Source organism: Capsicum annuum, chromosome 10 (genome assembly GCF_002878395.1).
Source record: "Capsicum annuum cultivar UCD-10X-F1 chromosome 10, UCD10Xv1.1, whole genome shotgun sequence".
Lineage (NCBI taxonomy): Eukaryota > Viridiplantae > Streptophyta > Magnoliopsida > Solanales > Solanaceae > Capsicum > Capsicum annuum.
In genome coordinates this window covers 208,078,429-208,106,248 of record NC_061120.1, presented here as the reverse complement: position 1 = coordinate 208,106,248, position 27,820 = coordinate 208,078,429, and the positions used below count along the sequence as shown (strand labels likewise).

Sequence of the window (27,820 nt, the reverse complement as noted above, 5' to 3'; positions counted from 1 at the left end):
TTAATGTAAATTTTTATTTACATACATAATAAATTATGACACAATATATATACATCACAAAACAAAATCATTCATTAATAATCTCATAATCCAAAATATGCAACAAGCTAGTAATTTAAGTTTTTATATAGTAGCAAGTTCGAGTCGTGATAAGTTTCAAGAAATTCAACACAAAACTATTGATATTAGAGCATTTATCAACAACCCAAAAATCTTCTCAAGTAAGGTCAATGTCTTCATCACTTTCTTCATCTTTTTCTTCATTTTGAATACCTATAAAAGAGAACAAATAATATAAATCAGCACTTAAATGACAAACTCATACTAATACCAAACTAGCGATTGCATGAACAGATTCTAACCACAATCACAACATTTACCTGTCTCGAATGGACTTCTTAGAAATTACAACTTTTCCTTTCAAATCCTGCACAAACATAGAAATGTTTCAGTGACTGAGTGATAGTAATAGCATGCGTATATTATCCAGAACTCCTCCTTTTTTATTTTCTAGTGAATATTTGCAACTTAGAAACATACCTCCAAGAAAAAACAAGATTAAAAGTATTATTCAGTAGAACAGAAATTTTTCATAGTAATAGGTATTCATGGTTGTCTCTCATCTGCCTAAGCCTTGATGGGAAGTGTTATCCAGTATTTGAGTGATGTGAAGTAGAATCCAGTAGGTGCCCGTTGGAATAGTCGAGTGTACCACAAGCTGGACCAAACACCATTGTTTAAAAACAAGGTATCGATCACTAAAAGCTTTTTGCAACCAATGCCATTGTCAAAAGATTCTAAATATTGTTCAAATAGATAGTATGGAAATCACTAGAATGGAACAGTACATTATGAAGTTTAGATGGGAACTCGGGCACAATAGTCGTAGATTTCCTAACCAACAATTGTTTCCTTCACAAACCAAACCGCTCACTGTGCTCAGGCAAACAATTACATTTCCAGCTTTATTATCAACTTAGACTGGCCAATAGAGCAGTCTTGGAGCCTTGGCGAGTAGTTCAAGTTTATTTACAGAGTATTGAATTTCTATTAGTAATATAGTTGCTTCAGTTCTAATTGTGTGCCCCAAACTAGAAAACTAACTAATTGAAACATCAGAAAACCTGAACCCCCATGAGTAACAAGACCAAAAGTATGAATGTGCATAGATGATAATCAATGGGTTCCAAACACTGGAGACCTTTCACTATAAGCAAACTCCCGTTCTTACCTTTCTATAGGTTGACATAGGCTTATCAGAATAGAATGGTGGATATCCCACGAGTATCTCATACATGATCGCACCAAGTGGCCACCTGATAGAAGAACATGTAGAAAATGTAATAAAACAATATAAGCTTTGACTTGAAAGAGAGAACATAATACGAAGATACTGACCAATCACATTCACATCCATATACTTTCTTCAATAAAACCTCCGAAGCAATGTAATCAGGTGTCCCAACAGCGGAATAAGCCTGCAGTACACTATTGTGTTAAAATGATTCAATGTAATGAATACAAAGAGCTATAAAAAATAACCGTTTAGCGATGTCCCTTTCTAGACAGAAGCAAGGATAAAGAAAAAACTCTTAATAAATTCCACAACAAATACATCAAAAAAAAAGAATTTAACCAAATACTTCCAATCCAGCTGCTAAGGTCTAGTTTAAGGTAGATACTTGAGAAAAGAGCTACAGATCAGAAGAGATCTTAAAATAATAACTATAGGGGAGTACATAGCAATGGAGCATATCACACTATATGATCAAACAAAGTATCAAAAAAGTAAACTATGTTGGCAAATCATGAAACCAAGGTGACAGATATGCAGGCACGAGGAGTTAGGCCCCTGTTGAGTGTCAATGCAATAGTTGCTCTTGTTGAGTGCGCCTTGGACGGTCTAGGCATCCATCACTCATAAGAGCACCACTTAACTTATTTGCCGCTGTGAAATCCTCTTCCTGAAGATTTCTGCAGTCCAGCAGTTTACACAATCCAAAATCTGATAATTTATTGTGTCCATGTCTATCAAGGAGTAAGTTATCAGGCTTGATATCTCTGCAAATTTTGGATAGAAGAAATTATTCCTCCTGGATAAGAAAATAATGGAGAAAAGGAACAAAAAAGAACACTTTGATAGGTCATTGCAACCACATTACTCAGAAACAGAATTTCATATCCACCTATGAATATAGTTGTGTTTATGGATAAATTCTATAGCAAGGACCATCTACCCCACATAAAATTTGGACTCATCTTCTATTAAAGTATCCTTGTGCATCAGCAAAGTCATCATATCTCCACCAGAAAGATATTCCATCATTAAATACAGATACTTCTCATCTTGGAAAGAGCAATAAAGCTTAACGATGCAATTGCTCTCCACTTCAGCAAGTAGATTCCTTTCGGCTTTAACATGTTCAACCCAACAAGAATAGTTGATAAGAAGAAATTAGTAATGCAACATAAATTATCAGCTGGTAACGATCGACAAACCTCTCTATTTTTTACCTGGCCTCTACGAAACATTTTTGCCAATTTCTTAAGCTTTTTTATGGCGTAGACATGGCCAGTTGCCTTCTCCATGCATATTCTAACCTGAAGCAAGACAAAATAAGTTACAAGGTCAAAAGGAATATAATCTCCAAAGCTATCATAGCATCTTGTAGGATCCGAGTGAGCTCAGAATCACGATAAGGAATATGAGTTGGTTTTCCTGGAGTGCAGCTAGTCCTAGCATTTATCACTTTCTCAAGTGTTGTGAAGGACTGATTGATGGTCTTTGATTCTTCAAGAATTTTACCTTCAGCTCCAGTCTTCTCAACTTTTTTCGAGCCTACCAAGTCTGCGAGTATCAGCTTTCCAAATTTGGTCCTGCTTGGAAACTCAAATATTCAGGATAAAACTTTCAAGTTTCAAACTTATCGAGAGATAACAACTTTTATCCTTTGTCAGATCCTGGTGGATAGTAAATATGTAGAGGCAATGGCTTTTGCTGCTCGACATATTTATTTCTGAAATAGTTTAAACATTTTAACAAAGAATAAACATGTAAAAGGAGGATTTTTTTTAACAATAGGCTAAGCATACGTGTTTCTCCAACTGCTCTATTAGCTATCCCACTCTGCAACATGAACAGCCATATCAGAACTAAAATGTATAAAGAGCCTCATGTGGAAACACATTGTTTCATTTTCCCTTACTGATAAGCTTTGCAATGCTTCTGCAGAGTTGGATATAGCTAGTTGGAAAATAATTAAAGATTCTGCAGACTTTAGAAACTTCCAAGGAAGAGTAAAATACTTTTATGGGACATGTAGATTTTTCGCATAAATTTTATTGTTTCTGAAAGTCAATAAGTTCGGAACTTAGGTCAATTCAAGCTTCCTAACGTATCAAGCAAGCCATTTGTTTTCGTTGGTAATTTGTGAGTACGTAAAATAGAAAGATTTGAGTTGGAACCAGAATTACCTTTTAAAATTCTATTGCTAGTTGTAGGCCAAAATTTTTTGAACTGAGGGAACTCAATGCCCTCAATAGTGTCATTGCAAAGTGAGCGAGGCATCTCAAAGATTCAATTTCCAATTCGTATAAATTGGTGAACTTCATTACCATCTTCTCTTCTGATTCGATATATGTATTCCAACATCTCATATTCTTCATCTCAAAGATTCGATATGTCAAGTCTTCAAGTTCGACGAACAAAACTTGCTCGGAATAGTAACCATTGCCGAAATACTAGATAATCTAGAGAACAAGACACTGATCAGTGAGGATTACTTCCCACAATAACCGAAATAGTACCACCAAGCGGAGCCAGTTTCATATGCTAATCCTGAGTTTTGTTTCTCTTATACTGAGGCTCAGGTGAGGATGAAATGGAAGATGCTACTGACCATGAATCATTCGAGCTCTCGCAACTAAAATATGCATCAATGACACCACTTGGATAAGATCATGTCATTAATCAATTAATGCTTGTGCTTGAGGCTTTGGTAGAACTTGTAGCATGAAGTGCCCATTAGCTCTAGGATAAGATCATGTCATTAATCAAGGCTATTGGTTTATTGATCAAGAACTTTATCGTTATAATAAACTCAATGCTAATCAAATTTACTTGCTAATATGCCAAAAGAGAACTTAAAATTCAAATGTGAAAGATAGCACATGTTTCCGACTTTAAGAACACTTATGAGTTGATTCTGGTATTCCATAGCATTGCAAGACTCGATCTCATTGACCTCAAAAGACATTGTTGCAGTTGCAATAACAGATAGAGTATAATGCACAAGCTTAGAATTTGTGTTCGATTCGTCAAGTTTGATGATCAACCATTTATATTAATTATACAACAAAATTTCTGTTTCTTCGAAGAAAACATCAGAATTAAAACTGGGTTGATTTCTCACCAGCGATAATATCGAGAATGAGGCGTTCACACTTCTTAAGAAAATCCAAATGCAGGTTGTTCATAAATCTAAATCTCCCTATAATATGATCAATGAAAGATAATGGAATAACCAAATTCATTTTCCACTCAAAAGTGGAAAGCACCAAAAGTAACATTCTTTGTATAGTCTTTGCCTCAAACACAAATCTTGAATCAGCAACCTACACAATAAAATAGAACCAGCATTTACATTTTTTGGCATTAATCTAGACCATCTAATCTAAGATAAATTGCATTGATAATGTCGTCTTAACTTGTTTTTCCATAGATTGATTATATAACGCTTAACGCTTCTTATGTTCTAATTAACAATGAAATATTCATAGTATTGTAAAATAGTCCTTTGTCTTAGTGAATAAAGTGCCATTCAGACATTTATACAAACATCAGCATTGCACATTTCAAGCAATAAAATAGAACTATATACTTGAAGGTCTAACAGAAGGGGCACTTGGGTCTCCTCCATTTTAGCAGCAATAGAAAGACATACAACAGCAGCAAGCTGCCTCATCCAAGGCTTATCTTTCTGAAAGCAAAATCCAGATATAAACCTATTAAAATAGTAGACAGCTAAAACAACAGTCTTAGCAGTAAACCCATAGTAACTAATAACCCTCAACATCCAATCCAATGTCTCTTTTCTAATCTCCAAATGTAGATAGGGGAAGAAAACCCCAACTTTGCTAAAAAATTGAAGTGCAAATTTGAGAGTTAAAATAGAAGTGGTTGTCGTAATAGTGGAGTAGCTGATTTGTGGTCGGAGCATTGGTGGTCGATTTGTGGTCGGAGCACGCACTGATGGCCAATTAGTGGTCAGAGCACTTGGTCGATTGTGGTCGGAGAGTACCAGTGGTGATTGTGGTCGAAGCGTAGCTGGTGGTGATCGATTATGGTAGGAGAGTATACTGTTGGTTGGTATTGAGAGTGAAATTTTCTATATATTTATTTAATTATTATTATATATTTCATTAATTTTTGGCGAATGAACTGAAAAATTTGGGAGAAAATAAATTACAACCGATGCAATAGCTTTTTTTTGTCAATAAAATATTGTCATAGGTGACTTTATGGCAACGGTTCTAGCAACCGTTGCTATAAGGTACCCTGTCGCAATGGTTATCCAACAATAGCAACAGTCATAACACAAAATAGTTTTACTAGAATAATTTTTTTTGCAACGGTTGGAACCGTTGCAATAGATGCTCTATAGCAACCTTTTAAAACCGTTGCAAAAAGGTTCGTTTCAGTAGGGGTAATTTCTAGTAGTGTTGTTTGTTTTCACCCACTCCGGCTGCCACACATACTATGGCTTCAACCCTCATTTTTTTGCTCAACACTTGGTTTGTCTAGGCTTATGAATTGAAACAAATACAAGCATATGCAGGAAACGCTTTTCAACTTTGTATTTAACTCGTGCCACAAAGAAGCACACAAAATAGCCTTACAAAAATCCAACCAGCACAACCAAATCTGGCTTGAGATAGCCTATCGGTGCCTATTTATAGGCCACGACTTTGTGACTTGCCAATCACATGTCCAGCACATGTTTATCCTAAATTCAGTTGACATCTCCCAACTGATATGATAATTCGAAATTCAAAAACAACAACCGTAAAGTTATGCCACATATTCAAGGCGATTATAACTACCCAACCATTTTCGTGTGCAAGGCACATGCCCAATGCTAACACATCTTTGGTAGCACTTGTGCCAATTTCGCACCAGGTCCTTGGGCGCCTGTGCACTCGCCCATGTCACTATCTTGTCAGTGCTCAAGCTGTCTTGTTCCAGCCACGGCTAGCCCAAGTTACCTTGTCTTAGCCACATCTTCGCAACATGACTTTCCTTAGCTTAATCAGCCTTAGCCTTGATCTTCCTAAAGTTGTTAACCTTTCGTCATGCCTTGCTGACATGCCTGGCCTCAAGCGAATATAAATTTATCTTGACTAGGTTGATCATGTAAATCCCTTTTCAAGCCCAAGTCGACGAATCATCAAGTTAAGGGTCTAACAAACTTTCCTCGGCAGATGAGCTCGGCATCCTCGATGAGATAAAATCTAAGTAGGCATTGACTTCCTCTTCAAACTTCCATAATGATGATCCTTTTTCTAAAGTAGCATTACACATTTGTTTTCCCTTCTATTGAACCAAATCTTTTTCGCCTATTCTTCTTGTCTTGTCCCAAAGTCCAATGCTCCAATATCTTTTCAATCTTGTGTGCATATTATTGGTGCACAACATGAAGAGCACGCCTTGTAGCCGACCTTGCAAAGTCTTCAACATCTTCATTAAAAGGCTTCAGAAAACTCATATGGAAAATAGGGTGGATTTTTTTCACGCCCCAAAAACGAGGGTCATGATGGCACTTGTCGCGGTGTACCTTGTCAATTACGTCTATCACCCAAACCGATACAAAAAGAGAAAAGGATAAAAATATCCCAAGGTAAGGCTTTTAGAACAAAGTCGAACCATATAAGTAATCATAACAATGCGAAAAGAACTTATTCAAAATATTAATCATGCTCAAAACCAGGTGTCAATAGTGTAAGAACGACTGATACAATCCAAGAGTCAAATATATCGAAAAAAAAAAAACACAAAGAAATAATATATGTCTCTGAATACTAATAAAGACATAACTACTATAGAAAAATAGAGGTGAACTTCAGACGCATGAATGTCCAACCGCTACCTTGGAAGCTCCAATAATCTTCCGAGTCAAGCAAGTTGAGGCGCACTCGAGCTAGGACCTGCACTGAAAAGGCGCAGTAGGCATAAGTACTGTCCAGTTGTACTCAGTAGGTAACATAGGCCGACCAAGCAAAATAGAAAATAAAGCATACAAAATACACAATAAGGGCACGCCACCTGCAATCAGAAAATGTCCCACAGCGGTAGTCCACACCGCTTGCATTAACAGTTCTAATGTACATCACATATATTACAATAACACACTAATATATAGAACACAAGTATACATTATGTCACATATAAATAGAACAGGGGAGAACATGTAGATACAAGATCATCAAATATAAGTAAAGGAAGGTAAGACAAATACATAGATGACAAGTCAATATGACAATACAACACAACATAAACTCAATAAAGTAAGTGCAATGTATATGATGATGATGATGATGATGATGCACGAGGTCATCGTACAACCTCCAGGATCGTCGTACAATCCCCGTATACATCTATAGAGCTAAAGCTTCCCGACGTAGGATCCATGGAGGGTTCGTCAACTCGTATACAATCCATATATCTCATATATTCTTTTTAGCACATCCTTCGGAAAGGGTTTTATAAGGTGTTACAATACCTCCTTCCCGGCACATCCCTCGGAGTGGGTTTTAAAAAGGTATTGTCAGTATTTTTCAGATGTTGTCACGGTGGTACCAATATTTTATGAATGAGTATGATATGAGAATGTCAACTAATCACAATGAGTATTTCCACAATCAACCACAATGATATATTTATACAACCATGTGAGTCAATATCCACTTATTATTTCTGGTTCATCCACGAATTTCCACATGTCTCATATGCCAAATAAAGTATGAATATAATCACAATACACCAATGGTACCATATTAAGCATCTTAACAACACAATACAATTATTCACATGTATTCAAGGCTATTAATATCACATAGGAGCCCACATGGTCACACATATCACACAATAAATTAATTTCAACAATTGCATCACATATAGGCCCCCACACGGGCACAACACATAAATAGCCATTTTTCATGATTAGTTCTCACCCCTAACATGCATTTTGTATCATCATTTATTACCCAACTCAGTCTGAAAGAGTTAAGTCATAACCTGCCTCGAAAGTCAAAATCGGTCCGCTACACGTGAACCCACAACCTTAATTTTCACGAATAATTCCGAACTCCACTAAAAAAATTAAATATGAAATTTATTCGTCAAAACAAAACCAACAACACCCATATTGACTACTTTTGGTTCGGAGACAAAACGGACCTTCGAAACGGATTTCCAAAAAAAGAAGGACAAAATTAGAACTTTACTTCAAAAACATATTTTTCGTATTTTAAGGAACCTACAGCTGAAAATCCAAGTTAAATCGAGTAAAAAACGAGGTTCGAATCGAAGAAAAATTAATTTTGAGCTTCACCGAATAAAATCTTTGAAATTTGGGTTAAAATAAAAAACCAGAGTTGTTTTGAAGGTTAAATTGATGAAAAACTAGTAATTCTAAGATAAAAAAATATTATTCAAGTGAAAAGGAGTGAATTTAGGTTTAAAATCATGCCCTAAGATTTTTGGAGTTTTGAGAAATTAATTAAGAAATTACTAAGAAAAGGGTGAATTTTTACCCTAAATATGTAATAAAACCAAGAAATAAGTGTTAACGTAGCTTTCCAAACTCGCACAAACTTTACTTTTAAGCTCTCACACTATTTTAGGGTTTAACTCTCAAGAGACAAGACGACAATGAGCAAAATGGGTCAAAAAGAGGTGAAAATCTGCTATTTATAGCAGATTTTCTGCAATAACAGTTTTTTCTTTGGTCGATCGAATTTCGGCGGGGTGCCCAAGATTCGTTCGGAGTGTGATACATGCAAACAAACTATGCAACCATACTAAATTCAACGTTTCAGACACGATGACGATATCATATTTTCAAAAAAATATCATTTTCACAAAGTTGACCCCCGAAACCTGAAATCACAATTTTCCAAATCGAGCGTCAAAATGAGATTTAAAAGTCGTAAAATCATACCAAATATGCTAACACCCTAAAATCGACATTCTGGATCTGCTGGAAAATTTGGATTTTTCATCCGAAGTTATTTCGATCAAATGTGGGTCCCACACTCATATTTTCAATTTTCTATCTTTCCGATCAATAGGTCGAAATGAGATCGGGTGTACGGGACCCCAACCAAAGGTCTACCTATCCTAAAATAGATATTCCGGAGTTGTTGGCACAGTCCATTTGGCCATTCATCACATGGATCAAAAGATATCTCCATAAGTCTAAAATAAGGCTCTTGAAGCCATCAAAACCACCATATCACAAAAATGGTATCAAAAGGCATCGAAAATCATGCCAATCACTCCCACACCCCAGAAATACCATAATACAACTACGGGGAGGGGTAAAATAGTCAAATCACATAAAATCACAAATTTCATCTATTTTTTATGCCGTTACATCATTCACCACTAAAAATCTAGTTCGTCCTCGAACTAAGGCGAAGAAATACCTGAATCAATGAAGAGCTGAGGATAAGAACTACGCATATCAGACTCGACCCCTCAAGTAGATTCATCTACAAGTCGATGTCGCCATTGGACCTTAACCACAGAGATCAATCTAGAGCGCAACCGTCTAAAATCACTAACCAAAATGGAAATCAGCTCCTCAACAAAGGACAACCGCTCATCTAACTGAACCGACTCCCAATGAATGAAATGAGACTCATCAGGAATATAATGACGAATCATAGAAACAAGAAAAACTAGATAAACAGCTGATCGATCAAAGGATACATCTAACTCATAAGCCACATCACCAATAGTCTAAAAAATCTCAAATGGACCAATATACCTGGGGCTAAGCTTTCTCCTCTTCCCAAACCTCATCATACCCTTCATGGGTGAAAGTCGACGGAAAACATGATCTTCAATGCCAAATCTCAAGGTACGAAGTCTACAACCAGTATAGCACTTCTTCCTACTCTGAGCTGTTTTAAGTCTATCCTGAATGACTTAGACTCTATCCAAAAACTCACGTAGCAAGTCCGCACCTCAAGGTGTCATCTCTGAAACATCAAACCAATCTACTGGGGAGCGACAATGCCTACCATACGATGCCTCAAAAGAAGCTATATCAATACTAAAATGGTAGCTATTATTATATGCAAACTCTGCTAAATCCAAATGCTGCTCCTACTGGCCATCAAAATCCATCACACAGGCGCGGAGCATACTCCAAAACCTGGATAGTCCGCTCTGAATAACCATAAGTCTGGGGTGAAATGCTATGCTAAGATCAACCCGAGTACCCAACTCATCCTAAAAAGTCTTTCAAAAGTGAGATGAGATGTGAACACAGAACCTTGATCTGAAATAATGGACACCGACACCCCATGCAGATGTATAATCTCACAAATAAAGATAGGGGCTAACCTCTCGGCACTGAATGAGACCCGAACCAAAATAAAATGAACTGACTTGGTCAATCGATCCACGATGACCCAAGAACTGTCAGAACTATAAGATGTACAAGGTGAACCAGTCACAAAGTCCACGGTGATCCAGTCCCACTTTCACTCAGGAATGGGTAACCTCTGAAGCAATCTACCAGGTCTCATATGCTTGGCCTTCACCTGCTGACAACATAAGCAACGAGCCACAAAATATGCCATATATCGTCTCATACCACCCCACCAGTAGTGTTGCCTCAAATCACGATACATCTTAGTTACACCTGGATGGATAGAATATCAGGAACAATGGGCCTCCTCCAAGATCAACCTAATCCAATCACCACTCTTGGCAAACAAACTCAGCCCCCAATCCTCAAAACTCTATCTGAATCAAGTGAGGCTTCCTTAGCCTCCCCACTCAACATCTTATCTCGAATCAATTTTAATCCAACATCGTCAAATTGATGAGCTCGAATCTGCTCCATCAAAGAAGATCTAGCCTCCACAAATGCCAAAACACACCCTGATGTTGAAGTATCAAACCTAACCATCTAGTTAGCCAAAAACTGAACCTCTAAGGCCAACGGCCTTTCCAGGGTCAAAAGAAGCACCAAACTACCCATGATAGTCAACTTTTAGCTCAAGGCATCTGCAACCACACTAGCCTTACCCGGATGATAGAGAATAGTCGAGTCATAATTCTTAAGCAATTCAAGTCAATGGTGTTGCCTCATATTAAGATCTCGCTGGGTGAAGAGGTACTGATAGCTACGACGATCTGAGAAAATCTCACAACGAACTCCATAACTTCAAGGAAAACACAATTGCGCACAACTCTAAATCATACGTAGGATAATTCCTCTTGTGACGCTTCAACTGACGAGACGCATAAGCAATCACCTTGCCCTCTTGTATCAACACAACACCTAACCCAACACTTGAAGTATCACAAAAGATGATAAAACTCACGCCCTCCTTGGGCAAAGTCAAGATAGAAGCTAAAGTCGACAAATCTTTGAGCTTTTGAAAACTTACCTCACAAGCATCAGACCGCTGGGAGGAAATCTTCTCCTGAGTCAACTTGGTCAACGGAGCTGTAATGGAAGAGAAATCGTCAATAAAACACTGATAATAACTTGCTAAGCCAATAAAACTCCTAATCTCGGTGGGCAAAGTAGGTCTAGCCCAATCACAAACCGCAACAATCTTGGCTGGATCAACCATAACACCCTCTTTAGTCACCACATAACCTAAAAAAATAGACTTTTACAAAAACTTGAACTTAGAAAACTTGGCATACAACTTCTCATCCCTTAATCTCTACAGCATAATCCACAAATGCTCATCTTGCTCAACCTGACTCTTGGAATACACCAAGAAGAAATCATCTATAAACACAATAACAAAGGAGTCAAGATACGATCGAAACACCTAGTTTATCAACTCCATGAATGCAACAGGGGCATTTGTCAACCCAAAGAACATGACCAAGAACTCATAATGACTATATCGAGTCTGAAAAGATGTCTTCAGAATACCCGAAGCTCTAATCCTCAATTGGTGATAACCGAACCTCAAATCAATCTTTAAAAATACTACAACACCCGAAGCTGATCAAGTAAATCATCAATGCAAAGAAGAGGACACTTATTCTTAACTGTCACCTTATTCAACTATTGATAATCAATACATGACCTATCCTTTTTCTTCACAAACAAGACATGCGCACCCCAAAGTGAAACACTAGGTTAGATAAATCCCTTATCCAACAACTTTCACCTTAGGTCGAATAAATCCCTTATCCAACAACTCCTACAACTGATCCTTCGGTACCTTCAACTCTGGTGGGGCTATCCTATAAGGAAGAATAGAAATGGTCTTGGTGTTTGGCTCAACATCAATACTGAAATCAATATCTCGATTCAGAAGCATACCAGGCAAGTCCGTAGGGAATGCATCCATAAACTCACAGACAATAAAGACAGAATCCAAGGAAGGAGGCAAAATAACACTGGTGTCATAAATATGGGCCAAGTAAGATAAACATCCTCTCTCAACCAATTTATGAACCTGGACATAAGATATAACCCTCTTAGGACTCGAATGAAGTACACCCTTTCAAGATATCCTTGGCACACCCGGCAAAGCTAAAGTAACAGTCTTAGCAAAACAATCTAAGACAACATAATAAGAAGCCAACCAATCCATGCCTAAAATAACATCAAAATCGACCATATCTAATACAAGCAAATTTACCAAAAGTCTCACGCCCGACAAAAGTCACAACACAAAATCGATGTGCCCGATCCACCACTAAAGAATTACCTACCAGGGTAGATACACAAATAAGAATGACAAGAGGCTCACTAACAGAATTAAAACCCAAAGCAAAATACACAGACACATGGAAGAAAGTTGATCCAGGATCAAATAATACAGATGCAGGTCTAAAACAAACGGGAACAATACCTGTAATCACAACATCAGAAGTCTCTGACTCAGGTCTGGCTGGTATAGCATAACACTGACCATGACCACTAATTACTTGGTTGACCCTACAACCACCACCACGGGCTCCACCATCTTTACCTCTCACACCTCTGGTAAAACCCTTACCTCTCACGGCTGTAATAGAAGTAGCTTGAATTACCCAACGAGGAGAGTCCTTGTCCACATGGCTAATCTCATTATACATATAGAAACCTTTATGACCAACCCCAATAGAAGAAGGTACAATTAGGCTCGAACAGCTATCCTAAATTGCTGAACTAGAAGATCCACCAGCTGAACTCTATAAAGTCACATGCATTAGCCTACCATGGTATCCATGAGAACCTTAAAAATTTATACCTCGATAGGTCTGAATCCTGAACTCATTGAAACATCACGCCTTCTTGGCGCCTCCCTGAGATACACTAAGAATATCCTTTGTCATCTTAGCATAATCCACTATACTCTAGAAAGAAACCCCAAACACAACTATTTGAGATATAGCCAACTAAAGGGAGATATCCAAACCTTTACAAACTTTTGAGTCTTCTCAGACTCGATGAAAATACTATCATAGGAATATCTAGACAGGGTAGGAAAACATGTCTCATATTCAGCAATTGTCATGGAGCCTTTCTCCAAATGATCTGACTCATCCCGCATCCAATCCCTCAAACTATAAGGCACGAATATCTACAGAAAGGCATCAACAAACTGATCCCATGACAACTCGAGAGCATTAATAGGCCCACAACCGACAAATAATCTCCACCAATCTCTCACAATACCTCTCAACTGATAGTAGTATAAGCCACACCATTCGCACAAAAAGAGTGAAACACAACTCAGAACACAAGGTATGAAAGAACTTCACACGATAAAGAATAAAACGAAGAAAGTTTCCTAAAGATATCCTATAGCCTCTCAAAGATAGATACGGATGTCTACGTACCGATCTATAAGACTCTATTAGACATCTCGTTCTTACACCGTTGATATTCTATCTTGACATAGAGTTGATATTCTTTTAGTCGTTGTATCACCTTTCTAAAATGTAGCATATGATCTTTTAGGTTTCTACTATAAATGACTATTTCATCTAGGTAAACAACTACAAAGTCATCAAGATACTCGTAAATGACATTATTCATTAAATTACAAAAAAGTAGTTTGGGCATTTGTCATTCCAAATAGCATTACACAAAATTAATGACTATAATATCTAGTCACATAAGTGGTCTTTGGGGCATCTCTCGGTTATGGGCATTTGTCAATAGGCAGACCTTAAGTCTATCTTAGAAAGAAAACTAGCCTTAGACAACCTATCCATCAAGTCTTAAACCAGCAGCACTGGATACATGTTCTTTACTGTCACTTTGTTTAATGCACGATAATCAATTCACATTTGCAAACTTTCTTCTTACCTTTTTAGAATAAAATAAGGGCTCAATAGAAAGACTTTGAAGGCTGGAACAGTTTAGTCTCAAGCAATTAAGACAAATGCTTCCTCAATTTTGTCAATCTAATAGAGACATGCGATAAGGATAACGTGCCAGTGGCATTAATTTAGAAATCAGATCAATCTTGTGATCAATTTCCCTCCCTAAAGGCAACTCTTTAGGCAGTTCTGGTGGCATGAAATCCTTGAATTCTTTCAGAAACTTGGCTACATTATTTGGGACTTCATTCTACACGTCAAGCTTCACTTCAACCAAGGCAACAAAATAAGCAACCTCACTCTTCTTTAAGTTTTTTCAATAGCTGTAACATACAACATATTAATAATTTCAAAGTGTTTTCTCTTTTTTTCCTCATTATAAAGTCGAATACCTTTCACAAATCTAGGGTCAAACTTTTCATAAAATGAATCCCAAGTAGAAGATTGAAGTCATTAAGTGGCACTAAAGTCAAGTTGTATAGTCCAGACCAATGACTTATGGTCAGTGGGACATCTAATGACATGTCATTGACTGGTTGCATAAGTAGTTGCCTTCAGTCCATACACCTGCATAATTTTTTAGGCCACAAATGAGTAGCATCGATACCAACCATTGTCACTATATTTTTATCCCTAATTTTCACATCAACGGACATTAAAGAACCATAGGAATTCAACAAATCATCAACACTTTCAACATGATTGATCAAGGCATCAACATCATTATTTTCCTTCATTTTAAGGCATCAACATCATCATTTGCCTTTATTTCCACCACATTCACATTGGACAGCGTATTCAACAAACGTAGCAGATTAACAAAGGCAACAATGTTTTGTTCATTGGCTTGTTTCTCCCTTCAGCAAGAAGAGAATTGATCTTCCCCTATTTTAGATAGTTTTTGGACTGATGTCTAAGTTTTTGACAAGTCTAACAGACCTTTTCACCAGTCTTCTTGCTTTGTTTAGACGGAACAACGTCTATGTTTCTCTTGTCTTTGTCATTTTCCCCTTGCCTGTGATTATCCTTCTTTCAGTATCTGTTCTTTTTTCTTTTCTTTTCTTTTTTTGTTTTGAAAGGAGTAAAATTAAGGAAAATATCGTTAGAATAGAAATCAATCAAAGCATATGCCGTTGTAAGGACACTATATAAATCTTGAACTTTCTGCCTATGTAGTTGGTTCTGTGCTAGCCTTGCATTCTAGAAATGAAATTGTCCAACTTATCATCATCAAATATATTATGAATATCAAGAAGCAAACCTAAAAATTTCTTTGCATAATTTTGAATGGAACCAACGTCTTTCAACCGCTTTAGTTTGTCATTAGCAACCCAAGACGAATTACAAGGCAGAAATTTTGGATGAAGTGTATCCCTCAGTTTTTCTATGCATCATACTTGGGTCTGCCAGCACTTTCACCATCAATATTTTTTGTCCACCACCACAACATTGCACTATTTTAAAAATAGTGAGTTGTCATGGTCAATTTGTCATTTTCAGGCATATGAGCAATGGAAAAATAATGATCCAAGTCCCACGAAAATTTTTCCAATTCCTTAATACCATGAACACCATCAAAGTACTTTGATTCCTGAATTTTGATTTTAGCATGTTCTTCATCGCCACACGGTGAACTAGAAACAGCTCGATGAAAGATCACACCATATCTATCTTCAAATACTCATTTTTCTTCAAAAGTCCCTCAATTTATGTATCTACAATGTCACGGTTTGAGACTACCCCCTAGCCGTAACACAGTGCTTAAGGCCCCAAGCTAACCTATGAACTAGCTCAAGTTATAATGCTAAAAAGGAAATAATAAAAGTACTATGCGGAATGTCATTTAATAAATATTAAAATAGTCAAGTCAAAATAAAAGAGTCTGAAATATATCACTGAAAAACATAACTGATTTTTTGACTATTTGAAATCCTCTAAACATGATGAGTTATTGAGACAAGTCCCCAAATAACTCTGACTACTGAAATAACATAAATTAAAATACCAAAAAACATGATAAATAATATGACTAGTTCTTGACTGATGAGGACTCACCGATGCTGCAGCTGAGTGGTACAGGAACGAACTACGTGTGATCTGGGAACTAGGCATTCAAACCTATATTGTGAAATCAATATAGCGCAAAAAGAATATGTGGTCAATACTTTGAATGTACTGATCTACGAGATAGGGACCAGCTGAAATACATATAGGTAATGTGTATGAATACATGAACATGAAAAATAAATGCAAAACCAAGTAAAGCACGAGCTGAAATAATCTATAAAACTGAATAACTGATAAATTGAACACTTGGTCATGCAAACCTATACTAAATAAAATCTGAATACTAAATTGAGATCATGGGAGCTAAGTATAACTGACATGTCCCAATCTAAGTAAATCAAGGTCCAACCTATAACTTTGGTTGGAAGGGTGTTGGTACCTTGCTAAGGGTACCAATACTGGCTGACATGGATTCACTAATCTGATGTCCTAAAGGACGAGGGTGTCATGCCTCTATTAATGGGGGACCCCTCAAATCTACGAGGACGTCGTAGATCTGGAACTTACGAACTACTACTAACGACTTATACCTAACTGACGGGGGAGCCGCCATCCCTGTGTTCACTCGGTGCTAAGTGTTACTCGCAACTGAATGACACTACTATGGATATTCATTTAACATGGTTTGGTACTGATAAGTGGTCATTATGAAAATATACCGAACTTAATGATACAAGCATACTTTGAGTAATTTGTAACCTGAAACTATAACATGCATGATTTACCTAGGTATCGGGTGTTCATAGCCCACCAGCACTATCTATTGTAAAATGATCTTGGCAAATATAGAATAATCTATGGTTTGAGAAAAATGATGAACGATACTCCATATTTCAATAACTAATCATGAAGTGAACATTTGTATTATCAAACATATAGTAACACCATTATCATGAGGGAATATATTTTCATGGTTTAGAATAAAAAACAATTAAGGAAAAATTTATTAAATTCGTAATCTACATGAAATTTCACCAATTAGAGAAAAAGGGTTATACTTGTAAAAATGAGGAATTTTTGGGACTCAATGGGCAAAAGGAACCCATTGATGAAAATCCCACATACCTGAAGTCAAAGCTTTGGTGAAATCCTTGAGATTAGTCTTGTTCTTTGATGAACCCTAATTTGTTTTTAAGGGAGAAAGACATCGCTCCTCTTTGTTTTCTTTGAGTTAAATTGTGATTAATGATGGAATTGAGGGCTTTGGGTCTTTTATACTCCTTTGGGAAGCCTAAACAACGTGGGTTAGGCTTTAAAAGGAGTGAAAAAAAACATAAAAGTCCTTAAAAAACATGCAGAAAAACACAATCCCAATCATTACGACTCACCTCATGACTTGTTACGACTGGTTACGATTCATGGTTTGAGTCATAACCTGGGATCTTGAGATTTTGGATACATTCTATTATTACTACGACTTGCCACCTAACGACTGACTGTGAGTCGTTGGGTGAAGTTGTAATCTGAGGCTTGATTCTTGAATCTTTTACTGGTCAGGCTACGGGTCCACACAATTACTCATAGGGTCTGACTATGAGTCCTGTGCTAGACTAGTAACCATTAGAAAGAATTCTTGGTTACATACTATTATGATTATGACTCACTCGTTACGACTCATCAGGAGTGGTTACGACTCGTTTCCTGAGTCGTAATCATAACAGTGTATCAGATCCTTAGTGGAAGCTTTCCACAACTCTTTGTTATGTCATCGAATTAAGGCGAGACTTGTGGCATTAGAAAATTAAGGCGGGACTTGTGGCATTAGAAAACTAACTTCAGCGATTATCTTTTAAGAGGTCTAAAGCTTGAAAAATTAGGGTATTATATATAATTTTACTAAAAGTGACAAGACCAGCCAATTGACTGCCCACAACAACATGATAATCTGTCAGTTCTGTGTTGATATCGTGAATTTGAGTCATGACATCAATCAATATATTTGCATCATCTGTCAAGCAAACCAGTGTCTCCAACCTTGCAACTTCTTCATGCAATCATTGCAATTCTCTCCATCAACTATCGCAACACAAAGCTCTGATACCAATTTATAGAAGGTCAACCTATTTGTTCATATCCACTCCGACAGCCACACGTAATATAGTTTCAATCTTTACTTTTTTGTTCAACACTTAGTTTGCCTGGGCTTACAAATTAAAACAGACACAAACGTATATAGGAATCGCTTACCAACTTTGTATTTAACTTGTGCACAAAAAAGCACACAAAACAGCCTTACAAAAAACTGATCAACACAACTAAATCTGACTTGAGATAACATGTTTTGCCTTTTTATAGGCCACAACTTCTATCATATGTCAGTCACATATCCAACACATGTCTATCCTAAATCCAGTTGACATCCTTCAATCGATTGGATAATTCAAAATTCAAATACAAATTCAAGTTACAATAGCAACAAAGTTATGTCACATATCCAGGGTGATTGTAACTGCCCAACTATTATCATGCACAAGGCACACGTCAGTGCCAGCACATCCTTGGCAGTACTTGTGCCAATTTCCCACCAAGGCGTTGTACGTCTTGCACTCGCCCATGTCATTGCCCTGTTAGCACTCAAATTGTCTTGTTCCAGCTTGCCTTATCTTAGTCAAGTCTCTGCAACATGATTTTTCTTGGCTTAAATCAGTCTTAGTCTTGATCTGCCTAAGCTTGCCAACTTTTGTCATGCCTTAGCCACGCCACTACAAGGTTTACCATGCCCTGTCAACAAGTGTCATGTCGTGCTAACATGCTTATGTCGGCAGACTAGCTTCAAGAAAATATAACCTTAGTCTGAACCATTTGATCTTGGCTAAGTTGATCATATCCTTAGCCAAGCCCAAGCTACCTGAACCATCAAGTTGGGCATCTAACAACTAGTTACCACTATCTATTGCCAACCATTAATATTAGTCATACTATTGTTACCATCACTATCATTCGCTATATTATCAGTCATTACCATCCGTTGCATATTGTGAACCACCATCTCTACTAACTATAATCTAAAACCACCACCATTAGTTAAAATCGATACAAACCACGTTCATGATCAACAATAACAACCATCGCTATTATCTATCGCCACTGTCAACCACCATCACTAATGAATTCCCAACCACAACCTTGATTGTTAGCAATTATCAACACCAACTATCATATTATTTTTGAAAAAAACTTTTATTGATATACTCTCTCTGTTCGCTTTTACTTGACACTATTTTTTTAATTTATTTTTTTATTTGTTATTTTTGACAAATCAAGAAAAGATATAATTTTTTTTCATGTTTTACCCTTAACATTAATTATTTATTCTCCAAATTATTTTTCAATGTCTATTGCTAAACATCAATCAATAGGGACACTAGGGCAAAGTCATTGTATCAATCATTATTTTCTTAATGGGCGTGTCATGTCAAAAAATGACAAGTAAAAGCGAACAGAGAGAGTAGTAATAGAATAGTTCATATTTTATATGAATTTTTAAAAAAGTTTAATACATGTATGTTTGAGATAAACAATCAGTCTTAATTATTTAATGTTCAAATCTTAATACAACATCTTAATATTTAAGTATGTAATATGATTTAGACGTCTCTATCTAAACATACATCTTAATATTGATAAGTGCATTTAATTTTAAACCACTTATCATTACTAAAAATAAGTGAGGTCGGAGTATTTTTTAGACCTTGTTAAGAGTATTACATCATTTAGATCTATTTAGACCAATGAAGAGGTTGTAATGTAAAACTAATCACTTGACGATTGAAATCTGAATGATTAAGATTCAAATCTAAAAAATAAATGCATAAAATAACTTATATATTAAGGGTTACTATTAAAAAAATGCACAAAATCTGAGTGGTTGCTATTCAAACATTTATTATATGTAAGCAAGCGAGGTCCAAAAGTAGGATCAATGAGTGGAGTCTAAAATATTTACACCATCATGCATTATCATTTAATAGATTTATATTCATTTTTCTTGAGTTGGCTTTTAGGGTTGATTTTTTTTTCATTTTCAGTGTAAAGCAAGAGAAAATCATTGTTTTCAAATGAATGTCGTCATTCTAACCGTGACTTGATAAAAGAAAGAAAAGGAGAATTTTGCACATTAGATTAAAGAAGAAGGAAATCGTTGTTTTCAAATGAATGCCATTATTCTGATCGTGACTAAATAAAAGAAAGAAGATAGGGATCCCAAAGCACTTTTTGAAAAGGAAAGTCCTCGATGTTAAAGGTTTGAATATTTTTTTATGGCATATCACGTATTTTTATTTTTAGATCTATCTGTCATACTTTTAGAGAAATCAAAGAGAATGCATCGATCCTCAATCTCCTGTATACGAAAACCTCTCGTACATATATTCATAATCAACCTGTCAATAAATCTTTTCAGGATACTCAATAAAATTTGAATAACATAAAAGTTAGCCTATGCATTACAAAAATAAATTTCCGGAGACTGATGTATTTTTTTTTTAATCTTGTTTTCTATCGATTTTGTATCTCTAGATCTAATAGAATTTAGAGAGGTCCTTTCTACCGAGGAAATTGAAAAAATGATCCTCGACTTTCTTTCTCGACAATTTTATGTCCCCCCATTTTTTGAAATTTTATTCTCTAGTTTTTTCTACTTGCAAAGACTATTTTCCTTTCTGAAAATTTGTTAAAGTTTCTATAGTCTATAATCTTCAAGAATTTTTGTTAAAGCTACTATAGCCTATGATATTCGGGGAAAAGAGTTATACTTCAAGTAATCACAATTGCACGATATCACTTCTAATTTCATATGATCATACCAAAATTCTTTTATTTTAAAATTATACAAAATTTTGATATCGATGAATGTCTATCTGATTTTTTTAATTTATTTTATTTTATTAAGTTGTGTAGGTGAGATAAAACTTATCCTTATTATCAGGAGATTTCCTCTTTATCTCTTTAGATCTATCATAACATATTGATTTGAAAGTATTGCCTTTTAGGTGAACATTGTGGTGTGTTTATCAATGAAAATAGATCTTGATACATCTTTATGCAGTAAAAGTTGAATTCAAGTGAAAAAGGATAGCTTGAACTTCTCAAGGATTATGTTATTGATGTTTTTCTCATTCGAAAAAAAAAATGTTCCACTTTTTCTATTTTATGTCATTATTTAGTGCACACTTATCTCTAATTTCAAGAATAATGGACCTAAGCTAATGGGATTAATGAGAAGTGATAGAGAAAAATACAACTGAAGCTTGATATGTGTATTAAGATTAAGAAGTATAAGAACACATTTACTAATAAAATGTTATATAGATCGAAACACCAAATAACTAATATAGTTATTTTATCTCAAAATTTTAGATATATAAAATTTATCTTTATTTTTAGAAGTAACAAGTACACAATATCATAGAAATATGATATATTTAAATAATATGATGATTGATAGTGATGATGGATAATAAAGACAGTGATTTTTGAATGAGAATGGTGGTTGGTAGTGATATTGACATATAGTGATGATAGCGATGACTAACAGTGGTAGTTATGATTTTCTATTGAGGGTGATGGTGGTTAGTAGTGATATTGGTTGATATTGGTTATGTGAATAGTAGTTAGTGGATATGACAGTTGGCAATAGTTGCTAGATATGGTAGTTGTTGATGATTGATAAATATGATGAATGATAATAATAATAGTACAATTGACTAAGATTGTTGCGATGACATAAATGGCTGATGATATTGGTGATTGTGATGAAATAGGTGATCATGGACAGAGTAGTACTGAAAATCATCCAAATTAAATTACTTTTAATATTAAGGCCCTACCCTGAATATCTTCATTTATAGTCTTATCTATTTAGTATGCTCACACATCAATCAAAACCTCCCCATCATTACAACTTAAATTTTTAAACACAAAAGTTCTTGATTGACAAATTTTATCATTGTACTGCACCAATACAATATGTAACGCTGTCGTCATTCCATCAATTTCATTGGATGATAGAATCAAGATACTTAAACATCCTCTCTTTTGAATAACTTGTTTATCAAAACTCATTTTCATGCCAACCTATTATGGTTACATCATTAAACTTGCACTCCAAGTACTTTGTCTTGGTCATGCTCAACTTAAATCCTTTAGATTTTAGGGTTTGTCTCCACACTTGAAGCTTAACGGGAATTTCGTTGAGAGTTTCACAATCATATTAGTCACAAATAACATATATTGATCTTTGGTAAAACCTATTACAACTGGGAAGTGCTCTAAGTCTCCTTCTACTATCCTTTTCCAGGTCTTGACTTTGTCGTATATGTCCTTGATCACCCTAGTGTACACCATAAGGACACCTATATATCTCCAGATGACATTTTTTGAGACTTTGACACCAATCTTTTCTAGATTGATGAACACTATGTGTAAATCCACCTTCCTCTTCCTGTACTGCTCGACCAATCCCATTGCAAGATGAATGACTTTTGTAGTTGAACTCTTCAAGATAAATTCGAGCTGATTCTTAAAAATAACCCCATTTTTCTCAATCGTGTCTCCATCATCTCTTCTAAACTTTCATAGTGTAACTTGATACCCATATAGTTGTAGCAAATCTAAGTGTCACTCTTATTCTTGTATATCGAAATCATCGTACTCACCTCCATTCTACAAACATTTTTTTCCATCTTAAAAATAATATTAGACAACCCAGTCAGTAATCATAAGATATGTTTTAATGCATAGATGGTGATAGTTTAGGTAGGAAAGACATAGATGGTGATAATTCAAGTAGAAAAAAGACGCTGATAGTGATAGCTTAGGTTGAAAAAGGAACAATTGACAACTGAGGGGTGAAACTCATGAAAAAGTGACAGTTCAGATGTATTTTTGATCATTATATCTTCAATATTCCGAAGTTTATGAATTCTTACAGTGGTCTAAAGTTAATATATAATAACAATAATTAATTTAATAATTAACTAATTAAAAATGTTTTATATTTTTTATTATATGTATAAAAAATTTAGTAAAAATTAATAAGTTCACAACGAACCCAAAAGATTACAAGCTAAATCCTACCTAAAACTTTATAAGCATTTGACCATAAATTTACATCTTTTTTTAAAAAAAAATTGAATTTTGTAATGATCCTACTTAGTATAGCTTAGCATATTTTAATTAAGCAAATAAAGAAGCGATGGCAGTGGAGATTGTAGTTGAAGCACAGAAGGAGTGACTAACTCGCTGACCTGGACGGCTTAGATTTAATTATTATTAATGAGGTGCAAGGGTGAAGATCATGCCACGTCACCAGAAGTCATTATATAATGACTAATGGAGAGAGAAAACACCAATGATAATCTGGTATTTCCTCTCCTTCCTCATGATCTCTTCTCTTTCTTCTTCTCTTCTCTAAATTTCTTATCCTTCCCTTCTTTTCTCTATAGATTCAGGAACTTCTATTGATGCCCATCTATCCTAGTTATCGTAGATTAATTCAATTCTTAATTTTCTTGTAATTGATATCCATTTTTCATGTTTTGAAGTAAACCAAAAATTGTCTCAAAAAATTTGAATTGTTTTATTTTTATTGTTGCTGAATTTAGTCAGGTCCTGATTGGGCTCCTGACAATTGGTATCAGAGACACTGTTCCGTGCGACCTGTATGGTAGATATGGCTGAAGGCACTCGCTTCAAGATGGCGGATGATCAACTTGCTAGACATGATGAAATTTTGAACGAATTGTTAATCAACAGGAAGTGCGTAACACTCAAACAGGAATTCAAGGAACCTTAGAGCTGCTCTTAGATAGGCTAACAGCTCTTGAGAGAGTACTGAATAGAGCTCAGGGTGAACACCAACAAGGAGATGGGATACTTCCTAATTCGACTTAGGAAAACAGACAAAATAGGCTGCAAATGATGCTAATTCCCCCCTCCCCCCTCCAGTGGGAATTACCCAATTTTGAAGGTTATGCACCCAAGGTGTGGCTCCATAAATGTGAAAGGTATTTCGCTATGTTGATGCAGCTGTGTTGTATTTAAATAGGGTAGCAGAGACTTGGTATCACTCTCTAGTACTGAGTAGAGGTGTGATTAATTGGGTAAAGTTTAAGAAAGAGCTAATTAGCAGATTTAATGATGAATTACTGGATGATATAGTGGAACAATTTAATAGACTCTCTCAAACAGGATCAGTGGATGAATTTCTTATTAAATTTGAAGACCTCAAGGCTCAAATGCTTGTGAGAAATCCATATCTCAATGATGCTCACTTCCTGTCCAGTTTTATGGGGGCTTTGAAGGAAGAAATTTGATTTGCTGTTAAGATGTTCAAACCAGCTACACTTAAACTTGCTATTGAAAAAACTAGGATGCAGGAGAAGGCCATAACAGCTGTCCAGAGAAGAAATAAGGTTATAAACAAGCCCACTAGTGTTGTAAGCCACAATCCTAGTACCAAAGTAGGTGGGAGCTTAACCACTAAACCTAATACATTTAAATTGAGTCCAGAAGTTTATGAGTACAGGAAGAACAACAGACTATGTTTTAGGTGTGGTGATAAGTATGTCGTCGGTCATAAATATAAACCAAAACAGTTTAATTATTTGATGGGAAAAGTAGAGTCTGTTAAATAGAGACCTGGAGAGATAAAGTATCATTCCTATTCAGATGTGATTATTGAAGGAGAATTATACCAGGAATTTAAGGAGGCCGAATGCTTAAATGCATTATCAGGTAACAATCAAGGGGTGAACACTATCCTAGTCAGTGGTACTGTGAAGAACAAAGCAATCACCTTATTGATTGACTCTGGAAATACTCATAGCTTTCTTGATCAAAATACTATTATTGAAGCTGGCTATTAAGCTAGCTATTATGCACCAGTAAGGGTAACAGTAGCTGAAGGAAACTAAGCAATGTGTACCTCTCAATACAAAGGGTTCTTGTGGAAAATGTAGGGAAGATCCTTTTAAGAGGACCTGCTTATTATACCTCTTGGAGAGTGTGACATGGTGCTGGGAAATGACTGGATGAAGAAGCACAATCCCACTAAATTTGATCATGAAAATAAGTGTGTTACTATTGGCAGGAAGAGCAACAAGTTAGTGTTAAAAGGAATTTTTGAGGAAAGGAAGCTTAATATGGTCACTAATGGTACTATGAACAAGATGTTAAGAAAAGGGCAAAATCTCATTGCTCATTTGTTTATGACGGGTGTTGGTAATAACAGAACCCAAGAGCTAGTGGATGATGCTATATTGAATGTACTGGACCAGTATCCAGATGTGTTCAAAGAGCCAATGACCCACCTCCTGTTAGGTCATTTGATCACACTATTTCTCTCGAATCAGGGGTTGTTCCAGTGAGTTTAAGGCCTTATAGGTATACTTACTATCAAAAGAATGAATTAGAGAAACAAGTCACTGAAATGATCAACCAAGGCATAGTTCAACCTAGCCAATCTCCATTCTCTTCACCATCTTTATTGGTCAAGAAAAAGGCTGGATCCTGGATATTTTGTGTAGACTACATGGGGTTGAATGAGATCACTATAAAAGACAGGTATCCAATACCTATAGTTGATGACTTATTGGATAAATTGTATGGTTCTGTGATCTTTTCCAAAGTCGATCTCAGGGTTGGATACCACCAAATCAGGATAAAGGCTGAGGATATCCATAAAATTGCGTTTAGGACCCATGTGGACCATTATGAGTTCAAGATGATGCCATTTGGCCTAACCAATGCACCTGCTACTTTGCAAGCCCTAATGAACCAAGTTTTTCAGCCATTCCTCAGGAGGTTTGTCTTAGTATTTTTTGATGATATACTCATTTAGAGTGTGTCCTTGAAGGAGCATGTTGAGTATCTGATAACTGTGTTTGATACATTAAGAGACCGCTCTTTGTATGCCAAGAGGTCCAAATGTTCATTTGGGCAACCTAAAGTTGAATACCTAAGTCATATTATCAATAGAAATGGAGTATCTACTTATCCCGCTAAGATCAAGGCTATGTTGGAGTGGATTACTCCTAAGTCCTTGAAGGCTCTTAGAGGATTTTTAGGGCTGACAGGTTATTACAGGAAATATGTGTCTGGTTATGGTGCAGTTTGCAGAACTCTTACAGACTTACTAAAAAAAGACGCCTTTAAATGGAATGAACAAGTTGATATAGCATTTAAAACTTTCAAAATCGTTATGTACTCAACACTTGTACTTATATTGTCTGACTTTGCCAGGGAATTTGTTGTGGAAACAGATGCTAGTCATCATGGTATTGGTGTTGTACTTATGCAGGAAGCCAAACAAGTAGCATCGTTCAGTAAAGTGTTAACTCCAAAGCACAGGGGTAAATTTCTATATTATAGAAGAGCTGGTTTCGACCAACTCTTTATTATTTACCATTTTATTCTTAATTGCTCCGTAATTTACTATATTACCCCTAATTAATTATTATAAGTCATTTATATATTAGAATTAATAATATTTTTATTATATTACACCTAATTAATTATTATAAGTCATTTATATATTAGAATTAATAATATTTAATTAAAAAATAGATATTTATGACGTTTGTTTCAGTTGCTTCAACCGTGATTTTACTATGTCATCCCTAATTAATTATTATAAGTTATTTATTTATTAAAAAATTAATAATATTTAATTAAAAGAATAGATGACATGTCTGCCTATATTAACCCTAATTGTTTAGTAATTTATTATATTACCCCTAATTAATTATTATAAGTTATTTATATATTAGAATTAATTAATTATTAAAAGTCATTTATATATTAGAATTAATAATATTTAATTTAAAATAGATATTTATGACGTTTGTTTCAGCTGCTTTAACCGTGATTTTACTATATCATTCCTAATTAATTATTATAAGACATTTATGTATTAAAAAATAATAATATTTAATTAAAAAACCAGCTGCTTCGTCATTTACTATATTATTTCTGTTTGCTCCATGATTTACTATATTACCTCTAATTAATTATTATAAGTCATTTATATATTAGAATTAATATTATTTTTTATTATATTACCCCTAATTAATTATTATAAGTCATTTATATATTAGAATTAATAACATTTAATTAAAAAATAGATATTTATAACATTTGTTTCAGCTGCTTTAACCGTGATTTTACTATATCATC

The 27,820-nt window shown here is 35.4% G+C and overlaps 1 protein-coding gene and 1 long non-coding RNA gene across 2 annotated transcripts; both read right to left on the bottom strand.

Annotated features, from left to right (window-relative positions):
- On the bottom strand, nt 1–1,317 carry LOC107844598. The gene is made up of 3 exons (XR_007045433.1): nt 1,232–1,317; nt 381–427; nt 1–273 (listed from the first exon to the last, which is right to left on the bottom strand). It is a non-coding gene; the product is annotated as an uncharacterized LOC107844598 (long non-coding RNA).
- A 2,496-nt stretch (nt 1,318–3,813) lies between these two features.
- Nucleotides 3,814–13,345, bottom strand: LOC107844597 (cyclin-D3-2-like). Its single transcript, XM_016688976.2, has 6 exons — nt 13,120–13,345; nt 11,686–11,744; nt 4,881–5,387; nt 4,413–4,614; nt 4,121–4,303; nt 3,814–3,954 (listed from the first exon to the last, which is right to left on the bottom strand). The coding sequence occupies exons 1-6, from the start codon at nt 13,343–13,345 to the stop codon at nt 3,833–3,835; spliced, it is 1,299 nt and encodes a 432-aa protein (XP_016544462.2). The 3' UTR covers nt 3,814–3,832.
- Between the last annotated feature and the right edge of the window lie 14,475 nt (nt 13,346–27,820).